We start from the raw sequence: 21,760 nt of genomic DNA on the forward strand, positions 1-21,760 counted from the left end.
ACATTATTTTATTTTTAAAACAATCAAAGGCCTATGAAATGAAGGAACAAACAACCAAATAAAATATGTTGTAATTTTTTTTAACTAATACAGAATTGGAAGAAATAAGAATTTTTATTAATATTTGTCATTTTTCCATATAAAAAAATTAGAAATCTTTTAGATTTTTTTTTCTCCCTCAGGTTGCCTGCTGGTTTTGTGCAGCTTAAAAATCTGACAGTGTTAGGTTTGAATGACATTTCATTGACTAGATTACCGAATGATTTTGGAAAGTAAGGTGCAGCTTTATTTATATTTGAATTTATTTATCTAGTATATCAAAGTATTAAATTTTTTATTATTCTTCCCACAGTCTGACAAATCTTCAGTCTTTAGAGCTTCGAGAGAACAGTATAAGAACATTGCCACCTTCTTTTGCAAATTTATCTAAATTAGAAAGGTTGGATTTAGGAAGCAATGAAATTTCGGAGCTTGTAAGTGATTTAAATTATTAAAAAAATAGCATTTCTAGCTATTTTTTTTGCTAATGTATTCTTTATGAAATTAAATAGTTCTTAAATTTTTCTACCATTCATTATATTTGCAAATTATCTTTATTTTATTCTCTAGCCTTCCCTTATTGGCCAGTTATCAAGTCTGCAAGAGCTGTGGCTGGACTGTAATGAACTTTTTACCTTACCAACAGTATGTGCACGTTATAATTTATCATTATTATATAAGTGATAGCATTATTTTTGTATTTTCTGCAAAACATATTTTATGGCTTTTTTTCTGTCCTCAAATGTTATTGAATGGGTATTAAAAGTATTGCAATCAGCTGTTTTTATATATTAATAACTAAATCTTACTGAATATGTATTTAAAAACAAAGCATTCTATCAATGTCCCAATATTACCCAAATGAAACTATTTTTAGATTTTAAATAAATGCTCATAAGTAGGTTCCTACTCTCCTTTACAGTTTCATATCACATCTCCTCTTTTTGAAATTTCTTAAAATATGAGTTAAAAAGAAAAAATATGATAATATTACCCCCCCCCAAAAAAAAAAACTTCTTAAAAGTAATGTTAGATTAAGTAAGCAGGAACTTTTATCATGTTCATTAATGTTTTTAAATGGGTATTATTTTACTTTCATTTTTATATCTAATTATTTTTTTTAATATTTTTATTTTCCCTTATTATTACTTAGTTTTATGTAATTGTTTTTATTATTATGTTTTCTTTAAATGAAGTTTCTTATTTTGATGTTATTACATTTAAAATGGTAATTATATCTTTCTTGTTTTGCTTTGCCAATATTTTACTTCCTTTTGTGTTATTAGTAGCTCATCCATGGGCCTTGCAAAATTATAGTTGCATAAATTTGTATCATGAAGACTAAAGGCAAATAGAAATTTAATTTAGTTTTTTAAAAGTTCAGTTTTTAACAAAAATTAGTAATTGCATGGTTATAATTTCTTTGTTAAAATTTGCCTGCATTAATTTTTATATGTTAATGATTGTCAAATTCTTCAGTTATCTTAGCTGCTTTTAAATACAAAATTATGTATGATTTTATCAAAGGTGCAAAAGATTTTGATCTGTTACTATTTAAACTTATTTTGTGCATTTTTGAAATTAGGAAATTGAAAATCTCAAGAACCTGACATGTTTAGATGTCAGTGAAAACAGATTAGAATACTTGCCAGAAGAAATAGGAGGACTGGAAAATCTCACAGACTTGCATTTATCCCAAAATTGTCTTGAATCTCTACCAGAAGGCATTGGGAAATTATCAAAACTTACAATATTTAAGGTATGATTTTAAATATAAACTCTTACATTTTCTATCAGGTTGGTGCCTTATCTTTTTTTTATTTGCCATGTGTTTTATTTAACTTAATACAAAATATACCCTTAATGTTTAAATGTTTTTTTTACAGGTTGACCAAAATCGTCTTCTTTCTTTGACTCCAGAAATTGGAAATTGTGAATCTCTTCAAGAACTTATACTAACAGAAAATCTAATATCAGAACTGCCTTCCTCTATTGGGAAACTTGTGAATCTAACAAATCTGAATCTGGACAGAAATAGACTTTCACAAATTCCAGCACAGATTGGTAATTTGACCCGATTAAGTGTTTTATCTTTGCGAGAAAACCGTTTGAACTTTTTACCTGAAGAGACAGGGATGTTGAAAGAATTGCATGTTCTTGATGTTTCAGGAAATAGGTTTGTATTTTTATATGTTGAACAGACAGTAATGCTGTGATTTTTGCTGATGTATTAATTGCAAGTTTTATGAATGTCATTGAAATATTACAGCTTTCAGTAACAATTACTTAATCAGTGAGAGTTTTCTCCCTTTGACTTTCACATTTACTAACTCAGTATGGCACTGTTTCTTTTAAATGTTGAATATAGCCAACTATATATTTAATTTAGTTCTTTCTGTTGACCCATTAGATCTAATATTTTATATACAGCTTTAATTTTTGTGACAAGATTACTTATCAAATTTCATTTTCTTAACTTTTATTTTTGAGTTACAACACTCACATACATGTGAATAGACAAATGGAAGGTGGTCATATTGGCCAGTTTGATTGAAAATTGGATATATATCTACAAATCTGACTATAAAACCATATGCTTAATTTCATATCTTTTCTTTTTTAATTGTGTTCACAAGCACACAAATAGACAGTCTACTCGTACACAGATTTCTTCTGTTCTTGGATTTTTAAATTGTGTTAAATCAGACAAATGATAAATTGTATCAATTGGGGTAGTTTCTCATCTGCCCTGTATATTATGTCAAAACAAGAACAGCAATATTTTGACTCCACTGATTGACTAAATTTTGCATTTCAATTAATTTGAGTAATAAACTGATGCATGTTTTAAATTTTTCCATGCTATAATTATTACTATTAAAATATAATTAATTACTATTTAAAGCATTGTTTACTTTTAGTGACATCTTACTTATTCTACACTCTATAAAAAAATAATAAAATACCTAAATTTCCCTTTCCTAAATTGACACATGTCAAAGAAATCCGTATCAAAAATCTCATAGTAAAATCAATAAACTAGAAAATTATGGCTTTTTTTTTTTTATGTTGCAATGTAGACTGGCATATTTTTTAACACTTATTCTTTGTACATAAATTGTGCCTCCCTTGGTGAAAAAAATAGAAGTTTTAAAATTTCAGAAGTTTTTTCTAATATATATAAAATTTAATTTTCATGGCTGCAATGAAATTTTAGTATTCAGCATTTTATGATGTATTTAATTGCATGATTTTCTTCTGTTATTCAAAGTTAAAGAAGAAGGATTTTTTTTTTTTTTTTACTATCTACACATTTTACATGCAGGATAAAAATGGTGGGAGGGGGGGGGGGTTCAGCACCTCCAAAAACAAATGCAATTGAGGGTGGTATTGTAGTTTTAATATTTGATTAGTAATTAATATTGATTTGATTATTAATTTTAGTTTTAATATTTGAAGTGCTTTCACGTGGAATGTTCATCATACATTAAACAAAACAAATGTGAGGTTATTAAAATTGCACAACTTTTATGTTTATCACAGTTTGATGCTTAAAAATGCTTTGTTGATGGAATCATGAAAATCAAGCTTTGCCTTAGAGATTTGATTTAAATTAAATACAAGCAATATTTTTTGCAAGCTGAGTATTAGATGTGGCAAATTTAAAATAATATTGAGATGAAGATGCTTTTGACTTTGCATGGCAGAATGTACCTTAATTACACATCTAACAAATAAATGTCTTCTTATCACAAAAATCATGAGAGTTTCACTTTAAAGTATATTGAAAGTATGCCTTTATTGTCCAAATAACTGAAGGATAGCATACTAATTCTTTTGATTTTAGTTTGTGCAAAATTGAGAAAAATCCTATGTTTTATTTTAACAATTGGGATTTAACTAAAATCATTAAAATTGTATGGTTTTTGTTAAGAATTCCAATGATCAATATATGTAAATTTATAACAGCAGGTAGGAGAAAAACATTAGTTTTTGTTTGACACAGGAATATAAAGTTTATTTTCAATTGTAAAATATTCTTATCTTTATATTTTTTAGCATCTAAATATTAAATAAGTTAAACATAATAATATTTTTCCTTTAAAATATTACTTATAAATATTTTTTAAGTTATTAAAGCTGGAAAATATGTGCAGAAATAAAATTAATATTGCTAAAAAGCTGAATTTTTATTTATTTTTAAAATATAAATGTTGCTAAGTTATTAAAGGAAAAAATCTTTTTTTAAAAATCTGTCTTGGTAATCTCTTACTTTCCAAGCAATTAGAAGTTTAGTAGCTCTAAGTGCCTGCTTGCCTGCCCTGTAAAATTATTTTTGCATTGCACAATGTACAGATGACAACTCACCCATAAACATGATCATATCAGTCCAGTGTTTTTAAATATCTTAATAAATCAGGAATATAAATATTATTGTGTTCAAATGGGAGGTAAAATTATAATATATACTTATTATAATTTTACCTACTTGTATTAGAAACTCTCCACCATAACAACCAGCTTTTTTTTCCCTCAATTTTCAAGAAATTTCTTACACTACTTTGATGTTGATAATTCTTTCAAAAAGTATATTTTTAAGCATCAAATTGTAATAAAGATTAGGTCTGTGTTAATTTAATAGCTCTAAACTTGATTTAATTATTATGCACATGAATCTTTTCACTGACGTTTTGCAACATCATTGTAACAATAAAATGTTAACTGAGTAATCGAAATTCTAGTTGCCTGTCACCATTACTAGTTCTGTAAATGCATTTTTTTTATTCCGTCATTATAAGCAGAATAAATAATGAGAATCTTGATCTTTCAACAATTAACAAAAATCTGAGATTTTATATTTGATGAAATATGCTGAAAAATTCATGAAAAAAAGTATTTCTTTAAAAAGTTGTGAAAAAGCAAATAAAAAATTAATGTTGAAGAAATTTATATCATTGAAGATTTCTTTTAATTTTAAAATAGACATTTTTTAAACTATTTTCTAAAGTTTTCTTGGAAAGATGCCAAATTTTCATTTAATTAATTAGAACTTCAAAAAATAATTATATGCACATCAAATTTGCTAGCTTCAGGTCAAAGGGTCTTGCCCTGTAGGGTTCCATTGTGCATGCATTCCCTTTTATTATTAATCGAGATTGCTATTTTTATTTTGTCTTTTGTATAAAATTAAATGCATCTTTTTTCCTGTGACCAATGCCATGAATTAATGATTGGAAATGGAAAATGCAGTAAATGTCAAATTTTATAGGAAAAGGGAAGTTTTTAAATCCAATTTTGACTTGCATGCTTTATTTTGAAGGATAAATATTCAGGTAAATATCCCAAATAAATGTTTGCCTGTGTATTTATTTCCCAATTAATTACTACTCAAATAAAATGCTAGCTTTGGCATGTAGTATGATATTACTGAGTATAATATAATTACCTAACAATATATGTAATACAAGACAGAGTTATAATATAAATCTGTGCTCCTTTGTGCTGCATCATTATTGGATGCACAAATCCCACTTCCGTCTTTGCATTAAAGGAATTGAAATATGTTGAAAGATATGAAAACCACTGATATCTATCATATGTACATCATTTGCATTACATTACAAGTGAAATTCTAAAGCAAATGTTAAGTTTAAGATTGTTCACTTTAAAAGAAGAAAATCAAACTTGTGTGAATTTTTAAAATATTTTCATAAAGAATTTCACTTTTCATTTAATCGATAAAACATTTTGAACTTTTGTAACGAATTTAAATGTTTGATGAACAGTATCTTTCAAACTTTATATCAGTTATTCACAATTGCATCAGTTAGAAAAGCATTAAGTGAAGTGCAACTCTAAAAGTGATCAATGAAACACTTTAAGGCATTTGAACTAGAAAATGTACTGTATAGAATAGTTCAAAATGTTTGTTTACATTTAACTGTTGCACATTTGTCAGTATGTATATAATAATATTAAAGAATTATATTTACAATATTGAATATAAGTTTAAAAAAATTAGAAACAGATGACACTTTTTAAATTTTATAAAGATTTGAAAAGTTCATCAGAAGAAACATTCAAGACTTCATGATTAATTTTACATAAAATACTCAATTTAAATATAAATCTTTTTAATTACAGTAATTAAATAATATATTTTTCTTTTTTTTAAAAAAGCAGTAATTTTTATACTTAAAAAAATGTCAAGTTCGATTGTAAAATATTAAACTGATAATGGAAACTAAAATAAGATTACTATCATTCATTTTGAATTTCATTGATTATGATTTAAAAATGAACCAGAATTAGTTTCAGATGTTTGTGTCTACCTCAGAGTGTGAATTCTCAAAGAGTTTGCAGAACTTATTTGTTTCTGCTATCACTTTCTTCTCTAGTAAATGATTGTACATTTTCTTGTTTTCAGTTTTTTTTTATGTGGCATTTTTGTCATTCATTTAGTTTTCTCTCTCTCTCCTCAATTCAGCTTCCAATTAAATGATACTTAAGACTTATTATTATCATTTTCAATCCAGTTGAAAGTTCTTAGTGCATTCACCTAAAAAGTGAATATAATAATAAATACTAAATATAAAAAATAATTGGGTGGAGAACTTATTGCATTTTTTTATTTCCAGTCACTAACAACCACATTAAAGCATGTAATATTTTCATATTTACATTCAACTCAGTTTTGGAAAAATATTCAAGGCATTTTTTTTAATGCCTGTTTTATAACTTGTTGAAAACAACTGTATTTTCTATGTAAATTAAAGCCTTGCTTTTAGTGATATGGTATTTTTGTGATGCTCTGTATGATTAGTGTATCAAAGGTTGTCTTAAATTCTAATGAAAACTATTTTTGAACTTTTATTCATGGAAAGATCCTCCAATATTGTTAGTTTGCATAAAAATACTAAAAAAAACTCAAGTTGATTTCTATGATTAACATTCCATGGAGCTGTGTCATATATTAAAACAAGTGTACTTTTTTGTTACCTTGGTTCCAGTCATTCACCTCAAGTGTTTGTTCTGTTCTGTTAGAACTTATAAGCATGACTAAAAATTTTTAAGTTACTAAAATTTGACAAGTTATTACTTGGGTTTGACAGTTTCTTCTCTGGGACCCAGCCATCAAAAAGGTAACAGAAAAGTGTTTGTGAAAAGTCGACCAAAAAAATGTAGCTTTTTTAAAAACATGCATGTTTCTTTTTATTTTATTTTCTTCTGAAAAATTATGATTTCATATTTTACTTACATTAACAAATTTGGCAAATTACAATGAAATTCTTGGTTGTAACTTGTATACATAGCATATATTGTTTCCTGCTAGGCTTCATTTTATTTCATGCTTTTTGTCAAATATTCATTTTTATTTAATTCGTGAATTCTATCTTTTGTTATATTCTTTTGTTTATTTATGAGATATCTCATTATTATATAAAGAAAGTAATCTTTTATTCTGCTATAAATAATGTATTCAGATTAACTTTTTCCTTACACAAATTATTCTAGATGTAATTTCAATTCTTTGAACTTTATAGGTAGACTTTTTTTTCTTTTTCCTCTTGAAATTCAAATAGTAGAGATTCAATTAATTTCTAATATATTAATCTGTTGAGAGTAGAATATATTGCTTTTTCATCTTAGATAAGAATAGAGAGAGCATATATATTACATGTTTTTTGCTTTTTAAATTTCTGAATTGCTAAATTACAATTTGCAACCTCCATTTAATGTAATAAGGAAACAGTTTATTAAGTTGTAAAAGTGGAAATCTAGGTATGAAAGGTTCTTATTATGTAGAGAGATAAAAAGAAAGGAAAAGCATAAAAATTTATTTAATTTCAAAAAGTAAAAAATATTATTGGTCATAATTTTATCTCTGTAGTATTAAGATTAGCATTTTATTTATATGTGAATCTCATCATTAGTTGAAATAATTTTTCCAGGTTACAGTATCTTCCAATCTCTATTACTGCTTTGAACTTAAAGGCTCTTTGGTTGGCAGAAAATCAGGTTTGTATGTTATTCTTTACGAAAAGTGGGATATTTGATAAATGCTGTGTTCTTTTTTGAAAAATTTATCATTTCTTTTTTTAATTATATTTTATGTAAAAATTTATCAGTTAACTCCTAGGAAATAATCAAACATGCATGGTTTATCTTATGTATTTTAGTGAAATTTTTAGTTTTTTCCCATGCTTTTTTTTTTTTTTTTTTCCTATTTTAAACAATATTTATTTTAATTTGTCATGTTTATTTACGCTCTAAATCCATATCAATTGTAGCTAATTGTATCATCTAAAGCCATATTGTCTCTAATTATGGGAATTTATTATTTTTAATTGAAAAATATTTAATAAGACATGCAACAATATGAATTTTCCTTTCTACTTTTCTTAATTATTTATGAGTTTCTTTAATAAAAAAAAAAACTGCTTAGTATTTTAAATTCAAAATGATGAGGAAGTAAAAGTGATGCTACAGTTAAGTTGTAATTTATTATTATATTTTTAAGATTGAAGAAAAATATATTTCTGTTATTTTTTATGTCCCATTATTTTATTTTTATCTATTATTTTCTGTCTTTTAGTGCCATGCTAAATCTGAAACACCCCATGAAACTAGTAGCAAATTGAATTAAGTTAATTATTTTGTAAAAATGTCTGCAAAATAATTATATTATTTTAAAAGTAATGATGCATTTATAAGAATGAACCATATATTTGTTATATTTCTACAATTTCTGTGTATACAGCATTCCCTACTAACATGTTTTTTAAGTGGAAAAAGAAAATTTATGAAAGAAAAATATAATTTTCCAATGTCCTCACGGCCCTTGTTGAACTCCTTAAATTTTATTTTGCTAAACTTGTGGCACTTAAAAAAAAAAAAAAAAAAAAAAAAAATGAATTTTTGATGGGTTCTTGAAAAATAAGCAAAATGTGCATCTGCTTCTTTTTGGAGGGAGGGAAAGAGAAAATCTGTTTATGATTTGCTTTAGCTTTGAAAATTCCACCAATAAAAAATAGTAATTGATTTGAGAACTCTGACAAACACTAATCTTTTCTCTGTGTAATTTGGAGAATGGAAAGGGTAAGCAGAACTGCTAAAGAAATTTCAATAGACTCAGAAATTCGAAAAAGTACTGTTATGCCATTCATTTTGTTTTCATTGTGCTTAAATGCAGAATTGAAATAGAATTTGGAGTGTATGGGATGTTAACATAACTCTCATAAAAGGATTTTAAGCTTTATTAAAGAAGTATTTCTAAACACCAAGATTGCCAAGAAATTTTCTTGTGTTCTAACAAAATGCTCTTGCTTAGTTTCTTTTAGCATTGCATCATACATTAGAGCTGTTTTATTTAAGTGTCTGGCTTGTTTTAAAGTGTATAGCCTTATGTATTTTTGACAAACATTCAACAAATATTTTCAAATGAAGTAAATGCCATCAAAAACATAACTTGTAAAAAAAAAACCAAGTCTCGCAACTCAGTTCTTCAATGGTAAAAAGTTGTGAGATCCATGTAATACCAAGTCGGTCAATTTATTCAGTCCCTACTTAAGGGTTCTTCTGTCTTAAGTTATTACATAATTAGCTAACCTAACAACATCTTATAGTGACCATATCAATATTAAAAATCTTTTATGATTTAAATAAATTGATTTGGCAATTGCACTAAACAATCTAATTTAATATAATATGTTAATGTAATCTAATTTAATGTAAAGATACATTGTGTTTTCATGTTTATCTAATCTTAAATTATTATTAATTAATAATTTATAATTAATAAATTATTAATAATTAATAAGATAAACACAAATATTATTAATATAAGTAAAGTTAAATAAGTAATTGTTCAGTGTGATTGCCAAGTCAATCTATTTATTTAAACCATAAAAGATTTTTATTATTGATATGGTCACTATAAGTTGTTGTTAGGTTAGCTAATTACGTAATAACTTTAGACAGAAGGACCCTTAAGTAGGGACTGAATAAATTGACCGACTTGGTATTACATGGATCTCGCAACTTTTTACCATAAAAGAACTGAGTTGCAAGACTTGGTTTTTTTTTTTACAAGTTATGTTTTTGATGGCATCTCATTTCTTTTTGTAGATGGTCCTTTTCTTATTTTTGTATGTAGGCTTCCTCTTTTTCTTTTCCGGTACTACTTCTTGAGCTTCAGCTACAGTTTTTCTCATAGCCCACTCCTGGTCTCTATGGGTTTTCTCGTAAGCTTTGATGTTACAATTTCTGACAAGTCTGGATGGTAAATGCTTCTTAGTCTGTTGTATTCACAAATTGAGGATTTCCTGCTCTTTAATACTTCCAAAGTTGACATTAATTAGATGTAAGCCATCCAGACTTGTAACTCTCGAAAGTGATACGTAAGCTTGACCGGATGTGAATACTGCAGAACCGATATCCATCAGTGCATTAGTTAGACCTAGGCCCTGACTTTTGTGTATAGTTATAGCATAGGCTATACATATGGGAAACTATTTGCGATGAACATAAGCTCTATTAATAATTTCAAATTTAGTTTTGACCGGACTAAGCTCGTAAACATGTTCTTTATTAAATGTAATGTATATTTTCTTAATTATTTTAGTATTTTCCGGATCAACCTTTACTCTTTGCACTATACCGATAGAATCATTAACTAAACCAAGACTTGCGTCAATATTTCGCCTTAACATGACTTTTGCTCCTATTTTTATAATTATGTTCTCTTCCAGGCATGCAGTCATAGAAGCATCGTCTTCATATTTTTTTATGCATTCACGAGCTCCTTTTGTCAGTCAGTCAGTGACAAAATTCACAAACTTTGACTAGTTATAATTCTTAAACTACTGGTTCAAATTTAATGGAATTTGAAATATACCGTGTTTATATAATGACTGCTTGGTTACTGAAAATTCAGGCTTCTAGTTTTATTCACAACGAAGTTATAGGGGGTCGAAAATGGCCTGAACTGCTTCGAGAAAAGGATAGTACGGCCGTGCCGCTTGTTTTTGCTCGACTTGGCGGAGGCACTGCCGTTCTCCCAGATGTATTTGCAATTCAGTTTTTGAATGAAAAAGAATAAAAAAGCAAGGAAGTGACCAGATATGCGATTTTTTTCATAGGATATTTTACGAAATTTTCATAATTCAACAAACAATCAAATATATATATATATACGAGAGATTTTGCATGTCTTAATGGTGGTCCTTTAAAAAAATGCATTCCCCCCCCCCCCTCACTTAGTTGTGAAATGCAAAAGAATTCTTATTATTGTTAATAAATATGGGTAATTTTTTCTTGCTTATTTAAACAATTCTTTTAGACATGGCAAAATAATTTTCAGGTGGGACACTGAATCTCTTTTCATCTAATGTGTACTACTTAATTCACTGCTAGAAGGAAAAAAAAATGTAATTTTTCTAGGTGTATAGCTTCTATTGAATGAGTAATTCAAATGCTGAACGACTTGGTTTGGTATATTGAGAAGGTTGAATGTAAAGATTGAGTTGCACCAAGAGATGAAACATATAAATTTGCCACAAAATGTAGTAAAAATCTTGTATCTGGGAAATCAAGGTTTAATTTGTCATTTATCAAAATTATCCAATTTTAGGATTCTGTTTTAGAAACTGTTCTACTTATGCAATCTTTGGTACAAATTATTCCTTCACTGACTGTTTGGAAACTTTTAGTGTCCTGAAAAATGTTCACTTAGGCCAAAGAAATTGTTAATATATCAAAAGCATTTCTAATCTGAGCCTTCGAATAAAGATTCATATGCTGATATCAGCTAAGTTAATTTGCTATTCTTTGGTCACAGATTGCTAAAAAGACTTTCAGACCTTCCCAGATTTCTATTCTTGTGAATTACAAAAAGAAGATTGATTCTATATTAATAGAATTTAAGAACATTTTAAAAATTTGTTATTCTTTGGTCACAGATTGCTAAAAAGACTTTCAGACCTTCCCAGATTTCTATTTTTGTGAATTACAAAAAAAAAAAAAAAAAAAAAAGATTGATTCTATTTTAATAGAATTTAAGAACATTTTAAATATTTTTTCTTGCAAATTTATGCAGCTAGAAGTATTTAAAAACCTTAAAAAATTTTAATCAAAATACTTTGTAGGTGAAAACTTAGTGAAATTATTATGATTTTCGTGATGCTATCTCATATCCTTACCACAATTGAAAAGGAAATTTCTGGAAATAAAATTATGGCAATTAGAAACCTTAAAGAAGAAAAATAGTACAAAAAGTTTTAATTGAAAAAAAAAAGTGTTTGGAGTAGGAGATTTTTGAATCATTAAAAGACTTAAATTTGGGGGGGGGGGGGCTTACTCTAAATATGCTGTAAACAAGTAATGAAGATAGCAATTTCAAAACCTTGAAAAGAATAAGAAAAGGAATAACACAATACAGATGAACTGATCGATTTCAAATTGAGAACAAAAAAAAAAAATAGTGAAAATTAAAGCGAGGGTTCTTGTATTACAGAACAGAAGCTGAAAAGGCCAAGAAAAATGTCTGTTTTGGTGTTTGGCAGGGCAGACTGTTTGACCTAGAACTACCCATTTGTTGTAGATATTCTTTGGAGTGCGGTGTGTGCATTGAAGAGATTTAAAATAAAAGATTAAATGGTATCTTTTCCTGCAATAATTCCTGAAAATATTAGTGCTAGCTTGATACTGTTTTTTGCAACATTTTAAAATTTTAAAAATATTCTTTTAATGGTGAAATTTTTAATGTTGTACAGTTTTTTTTCTGAATATTGCCAGTTGCTTTTCTTTCATAATTTGCATCTATATGTATCGTTGTTGCAAAGAAATTCAATCTGTTTGCATATTTCGTCCAATATTTGTGCAATTTTCTTCCACTGTTAAAAGCTAAAGAAGAAGGATCCTGCTTTATCTATTGATAATTTATAAGGAGCTGTGAAGGAAAAATGATCCTGACAATTACGTTTTTTAATAGCACTATGATTTCAAGGAACTTGACTACTTTAGAATGGTTCAGTGATTTAAAGTTGTATAAAGTTATGAAACTAAATAAATTTTAATATCTCTCATAATTTAGGCATACAAATATTTTGGAGAAATGTAAATAAAGGTTTATTTGTTTCTTATATTTTACCTTTTATTTTTCCAAGTGTTTGTTAAAATAAGATTCTTGTGGTATTGAATCTCCCCCCCCCCTTTTTCTTTTTAAGAATTTTGTTTCTGTTAAAGTATTGATATGTCTGTGAAGACAGCTCGCAATAACAGTTTGTGTGAAATTAGAATCTAGTCGAAGTTATTCAAGTGGGTAATGATAAAGGAAGTTGTCAAATCTTAAAGTCAAATTGAACTTTTAAATCTTGACTTGTTAATTATAAAAATGAGCTTAACAGATGTCTAATACTGTTCACTTAAGCATCTTGAAATAGTAGGCAAATAATAATAATAATAATAATGGTGCATTACTATATTAATAGTGAAAAATTTTTTAATTTATCATTTACATTTTTATATCTAAAATAGGTAATTTAATGGTCCTTGAATTTTTCCTTCTCTCCTTCAGTAAAAGTATGAAATTATGTTTTTAAACTTCCTGCTTATTCAAAATATTATTTATTTCAATATCAATAAACTATTATTAGAAAAAGTTTTAAATTCAAATTATAAGTTTTGTTATTTACTGTAATTTAACATAAATCAATTGCCAAAAAAGGATTACATATTTTTTAAAAAAATGAAAGGATACTGTAAAAGCAAGATTTTTGATATGCTGAATGATTTGGCTCCTTTTGATTATACTATCTGATATTTGATTATATGTCACAATTTCTGCTTATCTTTTAATATCTGTTTCCTTGAAATTTCGAAAATATTGTTTCTTTTTTTATGTATAGTCTCAACCAATGCTAAAGTTTCAAACAGATATTAATGAACGAAATGGTGCTAAAGTCTTAACATGCTTTTTATTACCACAACAAGAATATCACCCAGAAAGCATGGGTAAGTCCCTACTTAAATTTTAGCAAAAGATATTATTGATATTTTTATGATTTATATTTCATTAAATGCATTTTCATGTCGTGTTTTTTAACCATTGTTAGTCCTTGTAGATGTCAAAAAATTATGCAGAGGAAAGGTTTTTCATATTCTTGGAAAGAAGTAATTGATAAAAAATCTCTTGGGAACCCTCCTTTTGTATATAAATTATTATAATTTGGTTTGATATGCGATTATTTTGATATATTGTAAAGATGTGTATAAAATTTTTAATGAAAGTTCTTATGTCAATAAATCTCAATGTCGGCTCATTTGGTAACTTGAGAAATGTTAAGAATCGTATTCCAATTCTCGCAAATTCAGTATAAAGCTGTCAGACTAAATATAACATTTATAATCTTTACTTTGAGTGTATCAATATCTTCAGTTAGCATTGCAAACATTTTGTCCTTTATGCAACTCCAATTTGGTATTGAATTGACCAAATTAAAATCATTGAACCAAAGAATACATAGAACTTTTTTCTTCTTTGACACCATTTTGATAACAATCAAATATAAAATCACTATTCTGTGATAGTTGTGCTCTATGTTGGATTTAAAAAAATTTTAAAACCCAACTATACCATAGTTGACATTTTGTAGTATTATATTTAATGATTCTTTTGTAACCAGAGAAAAATTTTATGACAAATTTTTGAAAAGAGCATATGTTTTTGAAATTTCGTATTAATATTTCAATAGAAAATCTACTTAGAGATAGTGGAGAGCAAGATAGTCGCTTGAGTTGGGAACAAAAGAATGAAAAGAACGATCGAACATCATTTGTTAAATTTGTAGAAGACGAAAAAGAACTGGATGATGAGGAAAAAGAGGTAAGTATATCTTGCATTGAAATACATCACTAAAGTAATGTTGTTACAAGTCTGGGTCTTGTGCTGAATCAAAATTTATTATTTACAATTGAAATTTTCTTTCCTCTTATTCTCCTCTCCCTTCAAAGAAGTTATTGTGCATGTAATAATATGAAATTAAAATTAAAAATTCTTTGTGTTACAATGTTGAATAATTTTACGACTACAAATGCGAAGATTATTTTTATTTTCATGAATTGGTTTTTAAAATTGTAAACTTAAATAAATTTTTGTAATGAAATCAGTATTATTATTATTATTATTATTATTATAATGTTTGGATAGTTTTAGGTTGATGGTAAGATTTTCTGTTTCAAAATAAAAAACTTTTATTGAAGCAACAGTGCTACCAATTTTATTCTGAGATAATATGTACTTATGATAATGTAATATTAATTCCAGTCTCGCACTTTTTTTTTTTTTTTTTTTTTTTAGGTACATAAGATTATTTACATTTCACTATTAATTTTGCTAATAAATTATAAATTATGTAAATGATTTTTAGAACATCTTATTTCATTTCTATAAAAATCTGCTATTTTAGGTGGTGGAATGTATACATTAAAGAAATTATTATTTTGGTAGCATAATACCTTTTGTTAAGTTCTGTTGCGAACAAAGTTTATTCATGTAATGCAGAATTTAAAATGTTTTTATGTATTCATATAGGATTTATTTCTAATTCTGGTTGTTGTTGAACATCTTAGTAAAAGGTTTCTAACAAGAATAGTATGTAGATAAGCAAAATTCTTTGACAGAAAGAAAGGGGAAAAAAATGCATTTTTGCTATGGAAGCTGTCCATTATGTTTATGCAGAAAGATACAAATTAGAAGTTTTAGAAATATTTTTTGGAAATTTGTTGCTTAGCTGAGTGAACCATTGCCTAATTTTGCATGAATAGCTGAGCTAGTTTATTATATTAAAATAAGTGCCTTTTTTATTATTATTATTTTCCTGGCTATATTTCTGCTAGGCATTTTGCTCCAGGCATACATCAACTCAAATATAAAATTTAGTTACCAAAGAATTGAACATTGTGCCAACTTATACGAATTCATTTCTGTAAAATACCAGAATGGTTGTTTGATACACACACTAACGAATTTTATTTATCCAATTTCCTATATTTATATGCTGGTAACACTCATGAATTTAGTTAAGAATACATCAAATATGAATTTGTAAAAATAGGGCTATTGGTGTCAGTTTAGATTTATATATTCTAATTGTATTTCTGATGGCACTCTTTAATTGTGCAATAGATAATGCAAACAGGTGTTTAGATTTAGTTTATTGTAAAAAATTAAGAATATTTTTAATTTTAAGGATTGAAATAAAAAGAAATTAAAATGCAAAATAGGCCACTTCATATTTAATATTTAAATTAAATAAATAAAAGCTTTCTGTTAAGTGTTCATTAGCCTTAAGCTGAGAAACTTAAATCGAGTAGATTTTGTTTGTTATGAAGATGTGACAAAATATCTTTGTGTTAAAAGCAAACCAAGCAGATCTATATAAATTATTTAAAGTGCAGTTTCTTAGCTTGCAAGTAATTATTTATTGAATTAAAATGTTAAGAATTTTAATTTCTCATGAACAGTATTAATTTTCAGACATGATAAATTGATATAAATGAAAAGGAGGATAAAATATATATATATGTGTGTGTGTGTATGTTAATACTTGTTCATTAAAATGCTTAAATTTCCTAAAATAATGTAAAAAATAAAATTAAAATTCAGTTGATAATATTTAAAGCAATAAAAACTGCTGTACTGTCTTACCAAGTGTGATAATGTAGCAATTTCATTTTATATTCTCAGTGTGGAATGGGTATTTTTTCATTAATCAATTCAGATTTTCTGACATTGTGTAGTAGTCTTGCACAATGTATCAAATAATTACTTCAAAGAACTGTTTAATTAAAAAAATTACTGATGGCATTAATTATAAAATTTAAATTTCTTATTATTGATTGAGAAAGAATTTTTTCTATGAAGTAACAAATACCTTTTTATACAATTTTTAATGTTGCTAACCATATGTAATTCTGTTTGTACATCAAAGTAATCTTTTGCATATTGATTTTTTTTTTTTGCATGGATAATTATTAATTAAAATTATTTCCATTTTTCTGAATTTTTATTGTTAATTATTTAATTCTTATGAGTCAGCATACATTTTCATTGGTTCAGTTGTTATATATTAACTAATGTGGCAATGTTTAACAAATACTAAAATTATGAAACATTTACCTTAAATTAATTTTATTTTTGGTTTAAAGTATTAAAGAAGATATATTTATTCCCGTGAAAAGAAAGGGAAGTCCATTAATTGAATTTTATATTAGTGGCCTTATAATCGCTGTTTTTTTTTAGTTAAGTTAATAACATAAAAAATTTGAATGGATCAGTGAAAAGATATTCTATTTCAGCATGTAAATATTTTTTCCCCTAGTGAGTTAGATGCCGCTTTAATTCACTGCATGCCTTTTTTTCTTTCTTTTTTTGTATTTTTCAGTACTATTTTTGTTTTCCCTTTTGTTTTTTAGACTCAATTTGTGCGGCATGACACACCACATCCACGAGAGTTAAAAGCTAGGCACAATAAGTTGCTTGTTAGCAAGTCTAAAAACATTGATGGTCATGTTGTGGCCCATGAAGAGGTATGCACTGCATTGCTGTTTTGAAAGCATAACACTATAAAAATCACTAGTTTTTTCCCCCTCTATTTTTTACAGCATTTTTTGAAATTTTGTGCAATGAAATATTAATGCTTTCTTTCTTAATATGCAATATAACTTCATAATAAAATTTGACATTTTTTGCTATCTGTTGGGGAGAAAAGAAATAGCAGGAACTATGCTTTGGGGGCTTTCATAACTTAATTTTCAATTACTTCACTTTCTTAAAAAAAAAAAAAAAAAAAAAAAACTATATAATCAGAGTTTCTATTAGTTTTTTGATAAGAATGATTATTTGTAAAATACTTTCTTACCATGTTGTAAGGATATTTATAATTGATATTTAGGAAACCATATAATTAGTATTAAACTTCAATCTGCATTAATAGAAACTCTGGTTAATAGAAAACATACAAACGTTTTTGAATAATGAAATTTTGCAAGTTAATTAGTGTATTTAACTAATACAATTAATCTCATGCTCAGAATTTGAGATGTTACTTAAGTAAAGTATTAGAGAAATTTTCTATTTCAAATCATCCAGATTATGAAATCCTTACTAACACAATGATATTTATTGAATCTCAATCAAAAAGTTCTAATGGTACTATTTGGGTGCTGTTCTTCCGCCTTTTCTGGGAAGATTAACTCTGTTCAAGAATTCAATAATGCCTTTTTGAAAACATGATTGTTGTTTGACAAAAAAAATTAAAAATTTGAAGAATTCTAAAATTATCTATCATATTAAGATGAATGTGTTTTGTCATTATTTGATAAGTAAACTAATGGGATTGGTTTCCCCAAAAATTTCTTGCATACTCTGACGAACTTTTCATGCCAGAGATAGCCTTATATGGCATTAGCATACATTAGTTACAAAATATAAACCTTTTGCATGAATTTAGCATTTTTACTGAATCTGTCTTGTTATTCTTGGGGAGTTATTTTGCAATTTATCCCTGGCATGCCCAAACAGTATTCAAAAATTGAATTTGTGTTTTAGACACCTTTTTTCCCATCAAATTGAAAGAATTTGGGATAAAATTACACTTATAGTTACAAAATCACATTGGAAATTTGATATATTTAAGTCATTGTATTTTTGATTGGCTTGCATTTGTTTATATGTTTCTGAAAGTAGAGACCAACAAGTGATTGTTGACATTGGTACAAAATTTGATAATGTATATATTATAGATGTTAAATCTGTGTACTGAATTTGATCCATCCATCTCTCTTCATTTTGTAGTTATTGTATTAATTTATATTTGAACATCCACCCACACAGATTTACTCTGAACAGATTTTGCTTAAAATTTGATAGAAATTGCAAATTTGGTATAAAGACCCCATATCAAATTTCAACCACCTGACTCAAAGAGTTATTGAGTTATCTTTGTCTCAGACAGACATTTTCTAAGAATATTTTTCAAACTCAGGGACATCTAAAACATGGAGATACATCAAATTCTTGATTTCAAATCTTTTGTCAATTACCGTACTTTCTCTAAACTACACGAAAGTAGTGGTATAGAGAAATTATGGATTGATTATTTCATTTTCGTATATTCATAATCGTAGATTAGCTGTTGGTGTATCACCTTTCTGTAAGTGTTTTGAATTTTTTTCTATCCCAAATTTGTTTGCTATATTTATTAATATTTTTTAGAAATTTGGTAGATAATTTAAGTAATGGTACAAGTCTGCAAATATTTGATGGTATTATAATGGCAATTCATCTTTACTCATTTGTGGTTTTCACGATTTTCTTTAAACTCTTCATGTGAAAAAAGGGGAAAAGGCTGAATCCTCCTCCTGTCTTTTTTGTAGTAACTCTGACATTTAAATATAAAACTTGTAAAAATTAATGATTGTATTTTTGATATAAAAGTTATTCTTTGCTCGTCTGATATTTCCTCTATCTGTAAGGATATGATTTATTTTTATAGAAAGGAAATGAAGTTGTTGACAGCTTTAGGCCTCAGAGATCTAGTATAACATCTGTAACATCTTCAAGTTCTGAAACTTCTGCTACTCAATTCAAAGGTTTGTAGATTTAGTCTAATAACTTGGTTATTTCTGACATATTTCTGTACTTGTATCCTTTAAATGGCTCTTAAAATATTGATAATAATAAATAATTATGAATAATTTCGATAATTTTTTAGATGCTGTCCAGAGTTTAGCAGACATCCCAGATTCAGATGATCTTCCAGAAGTCGAGCAAATGCCAGAAGAGAGTGTGGAAGATGTTGAATCCAATCGCCCCCTTTATCGAGCACAAACGCGAGAGGATTTACTGGACGAAGATTCTGCTGGAGAAAGCTCTGAAGTGATTACCTTACTAATTTCCTAATACACTTATCACTAAAAAGAGAAAGAAAAAAAAATGGTACTGTAAAAGAAAATTTTGGATTGTCTCTGAGGTGTTTTTCTATCCTCAGAGCACAATTTGACAACTCTAAGGCATTCTGCTATATAAAATGCCAACATCCATATTGGCTTTTATTATTTGTTAGATGTTGCTACAATGTTACTACAATGGGATTACTTCTGCCTTTAATTTTAGTATGATTAATATTATATTTAAGATGAATAATGACTTTTTTTAAAAAAACAATTTTAGGATGAAGAGGGTGAAAAACATGTTGGTTTTGATACTGATGTTGAAGATCAAAATGATCGACCCAACAAGTTACATCGGAGGGATACTCCACATCATCTTAAAAACAAACGTATCAACCTCATTGATTCTCAAAAGGATCATGAGAAGGTAACATTAGAGTCGAAGGTATTGCTATTGTTTAGTTTCCTGTGTATTAGTATTTAAAAACAATTGAAACATTTAATTGCTACATAAATTCTTAAAATTTTAAGGGGAAAGTTTAGGGGCAAATTATGCCTTGAAGTTCTTAAATGGTATTAATATTAAAACTACTCTAATTCTTTAATACCCTGTTTTAAGTCAAGGCTTTTTACTTGATTTTTTATTTTGCTTGTAGATAGGGTACTTGATAAAGAAATAATCAGACAATGCTTCTGAACAAATTCTTACTTAGGGATTTCAGTAAACCTTTGCAAATTCATTTAGATCTTGATTATCTGAAATAAAGCTTTTATACATCTGTGCAAGATTGCTTTTCCATAAGTTGCATATTTTGTAAACTTTGAAATAATTGGTTTATGGTGGTTCCATCTATAATTATTATAATAAGCTATGTTAATTGGTTTTTTATATTCCACTTAATAGAGTAACATCACAACATATGTAAATTAGTATGATATGTATTTTGTATTGTTCACTAATTTTATAAACTTTCATTTCACTTAATCAAATCAATTTGACTAATTTCAGCACTTCTCAAAGATATAAATATTTTTTCCTCATGTGATGATGGAGATATATATCCATATAGTGATTGCCGCTAGCAATTTATCCCATTTATGAATATTTCATATTAAGGGTGTGAAATGTATGTCACTTGGTGAATATTTAATATTTTATCACAATGTCAGAACAGTTATGCTTCGTTTTCAATTTCAGTGTAATATGTAAACTTTGATTTCTAAATAAAGATAAAATAAGACAAAGGAATTTATATTAATTTCTCATAGAAAGAAAATGTATGCATGCACTCTTTTGTGCCATTATTTTATTTTTTTTAAATTAAAATATAGTAAGAATATTTTAATGAGGTGTTCCAAATTAATTAGTGTTGCAAACAACAATTTTATATCGCATAATTTCATATATATTTGTTCACACACAAAAAAAAGCCTTTTATTTTTATTTTGGAATATAAAAGAAATGTTTAAAATTGGGTGACATGATTCATTCAAACAATTATTTTAATATTTAATAATTAAAAATAAAAGAAATTTCCAATTATAAATCAAAATTTGGTATTATTTTGTAATTTAATTATTTAGAAATGAAATATCAAAGGTATATTTTGATATAGAAAATTTTGTACTTTTGATCCCTTGATATTCGAAATTTCATCATTTGACCTTTATATTTTTATTTTATTTACTATAGAAGGCATCTGTTGATTTTAGTAATTACTAAAAAGACAATTAATGAGACATTCTAATTAACTCATTGCCAATGAGA

General features: G+C 26.7%; 1 protein-coding gene across 2 annotated transcripts in view; it reads left to right on the forward strand.

Annotated features, from left to right (window-relative positions):
* The window catches only part of LOC129972636 (protein scribble homolog), a 72,035-nt gene that overhangs the window by 12,346 nt on the left and 37,929 nt on the right, over positions 1 to 21,760 (forward strand). The window contains exons 4-15 of one of the 2 annotated variants that reach the window (XM_056086846.1): positions 183 to 272; positions 353 to 473; positions 610 to 684; positions 1,625 to 1,798; positions 1,926 to 2,215; positions 7,992 to 8,058; positions 13,947 to 14,052; positions 14,793 to 14,923; positions 17,515 to 17,628; positions 19,596 to 19,692; positions 19,815 to 19,978; positions 20,273 to 20,437. In XM_056086846.1, the coding sequence (XP_055942821.1) occupies positions 183 to 272; positions 353 to 473; positions 610 to 684; positions 1,625 to 1,798; positions 1,926 to 2,215; positions 7,992 to 8,058; positions 13,947 to 14,052; positions 14,793 to 14,923; positions 17,515 to 17,628; positions 19,596 to 19,692; positions 19,815 to 19,978; positions 20,273 to 20,437 (1,594 nt within the window). The remainder of the gene's footprint in view (positions 1 to 182; positions 273 to 352; positions 474 to 609; positions 685 to 1,624; positions 1,799 to 1,925; positions 2,216 to 7,991; positions 8,059 to 13,946; positions 14,053 to 14,792; positions 14,924 to 17,514; positions 17,629 to 19,595; positions 19,693 to 19,814; positions 19,979 to 20,272; positions 20,438 to 21,760) is intronic. The other variant, XM_056086847.1, reaches the window with a different exon arrangement.

The sequence above is a fragment of the Argiope bruennichi genome, chromosome 6, assembly GCF_947563725.1.
Source record: "Argiope bruennichi chromosome 6, qqArgBrue1.1, whole genome shotgun sequence".
Taxonomy (NCBI): domain Eukaryota; kingdom Metazoa; phylum Arthropoda; class Arachnida; order Araneae; family Araneidae; genus Argiope; species Argiope bruennichi.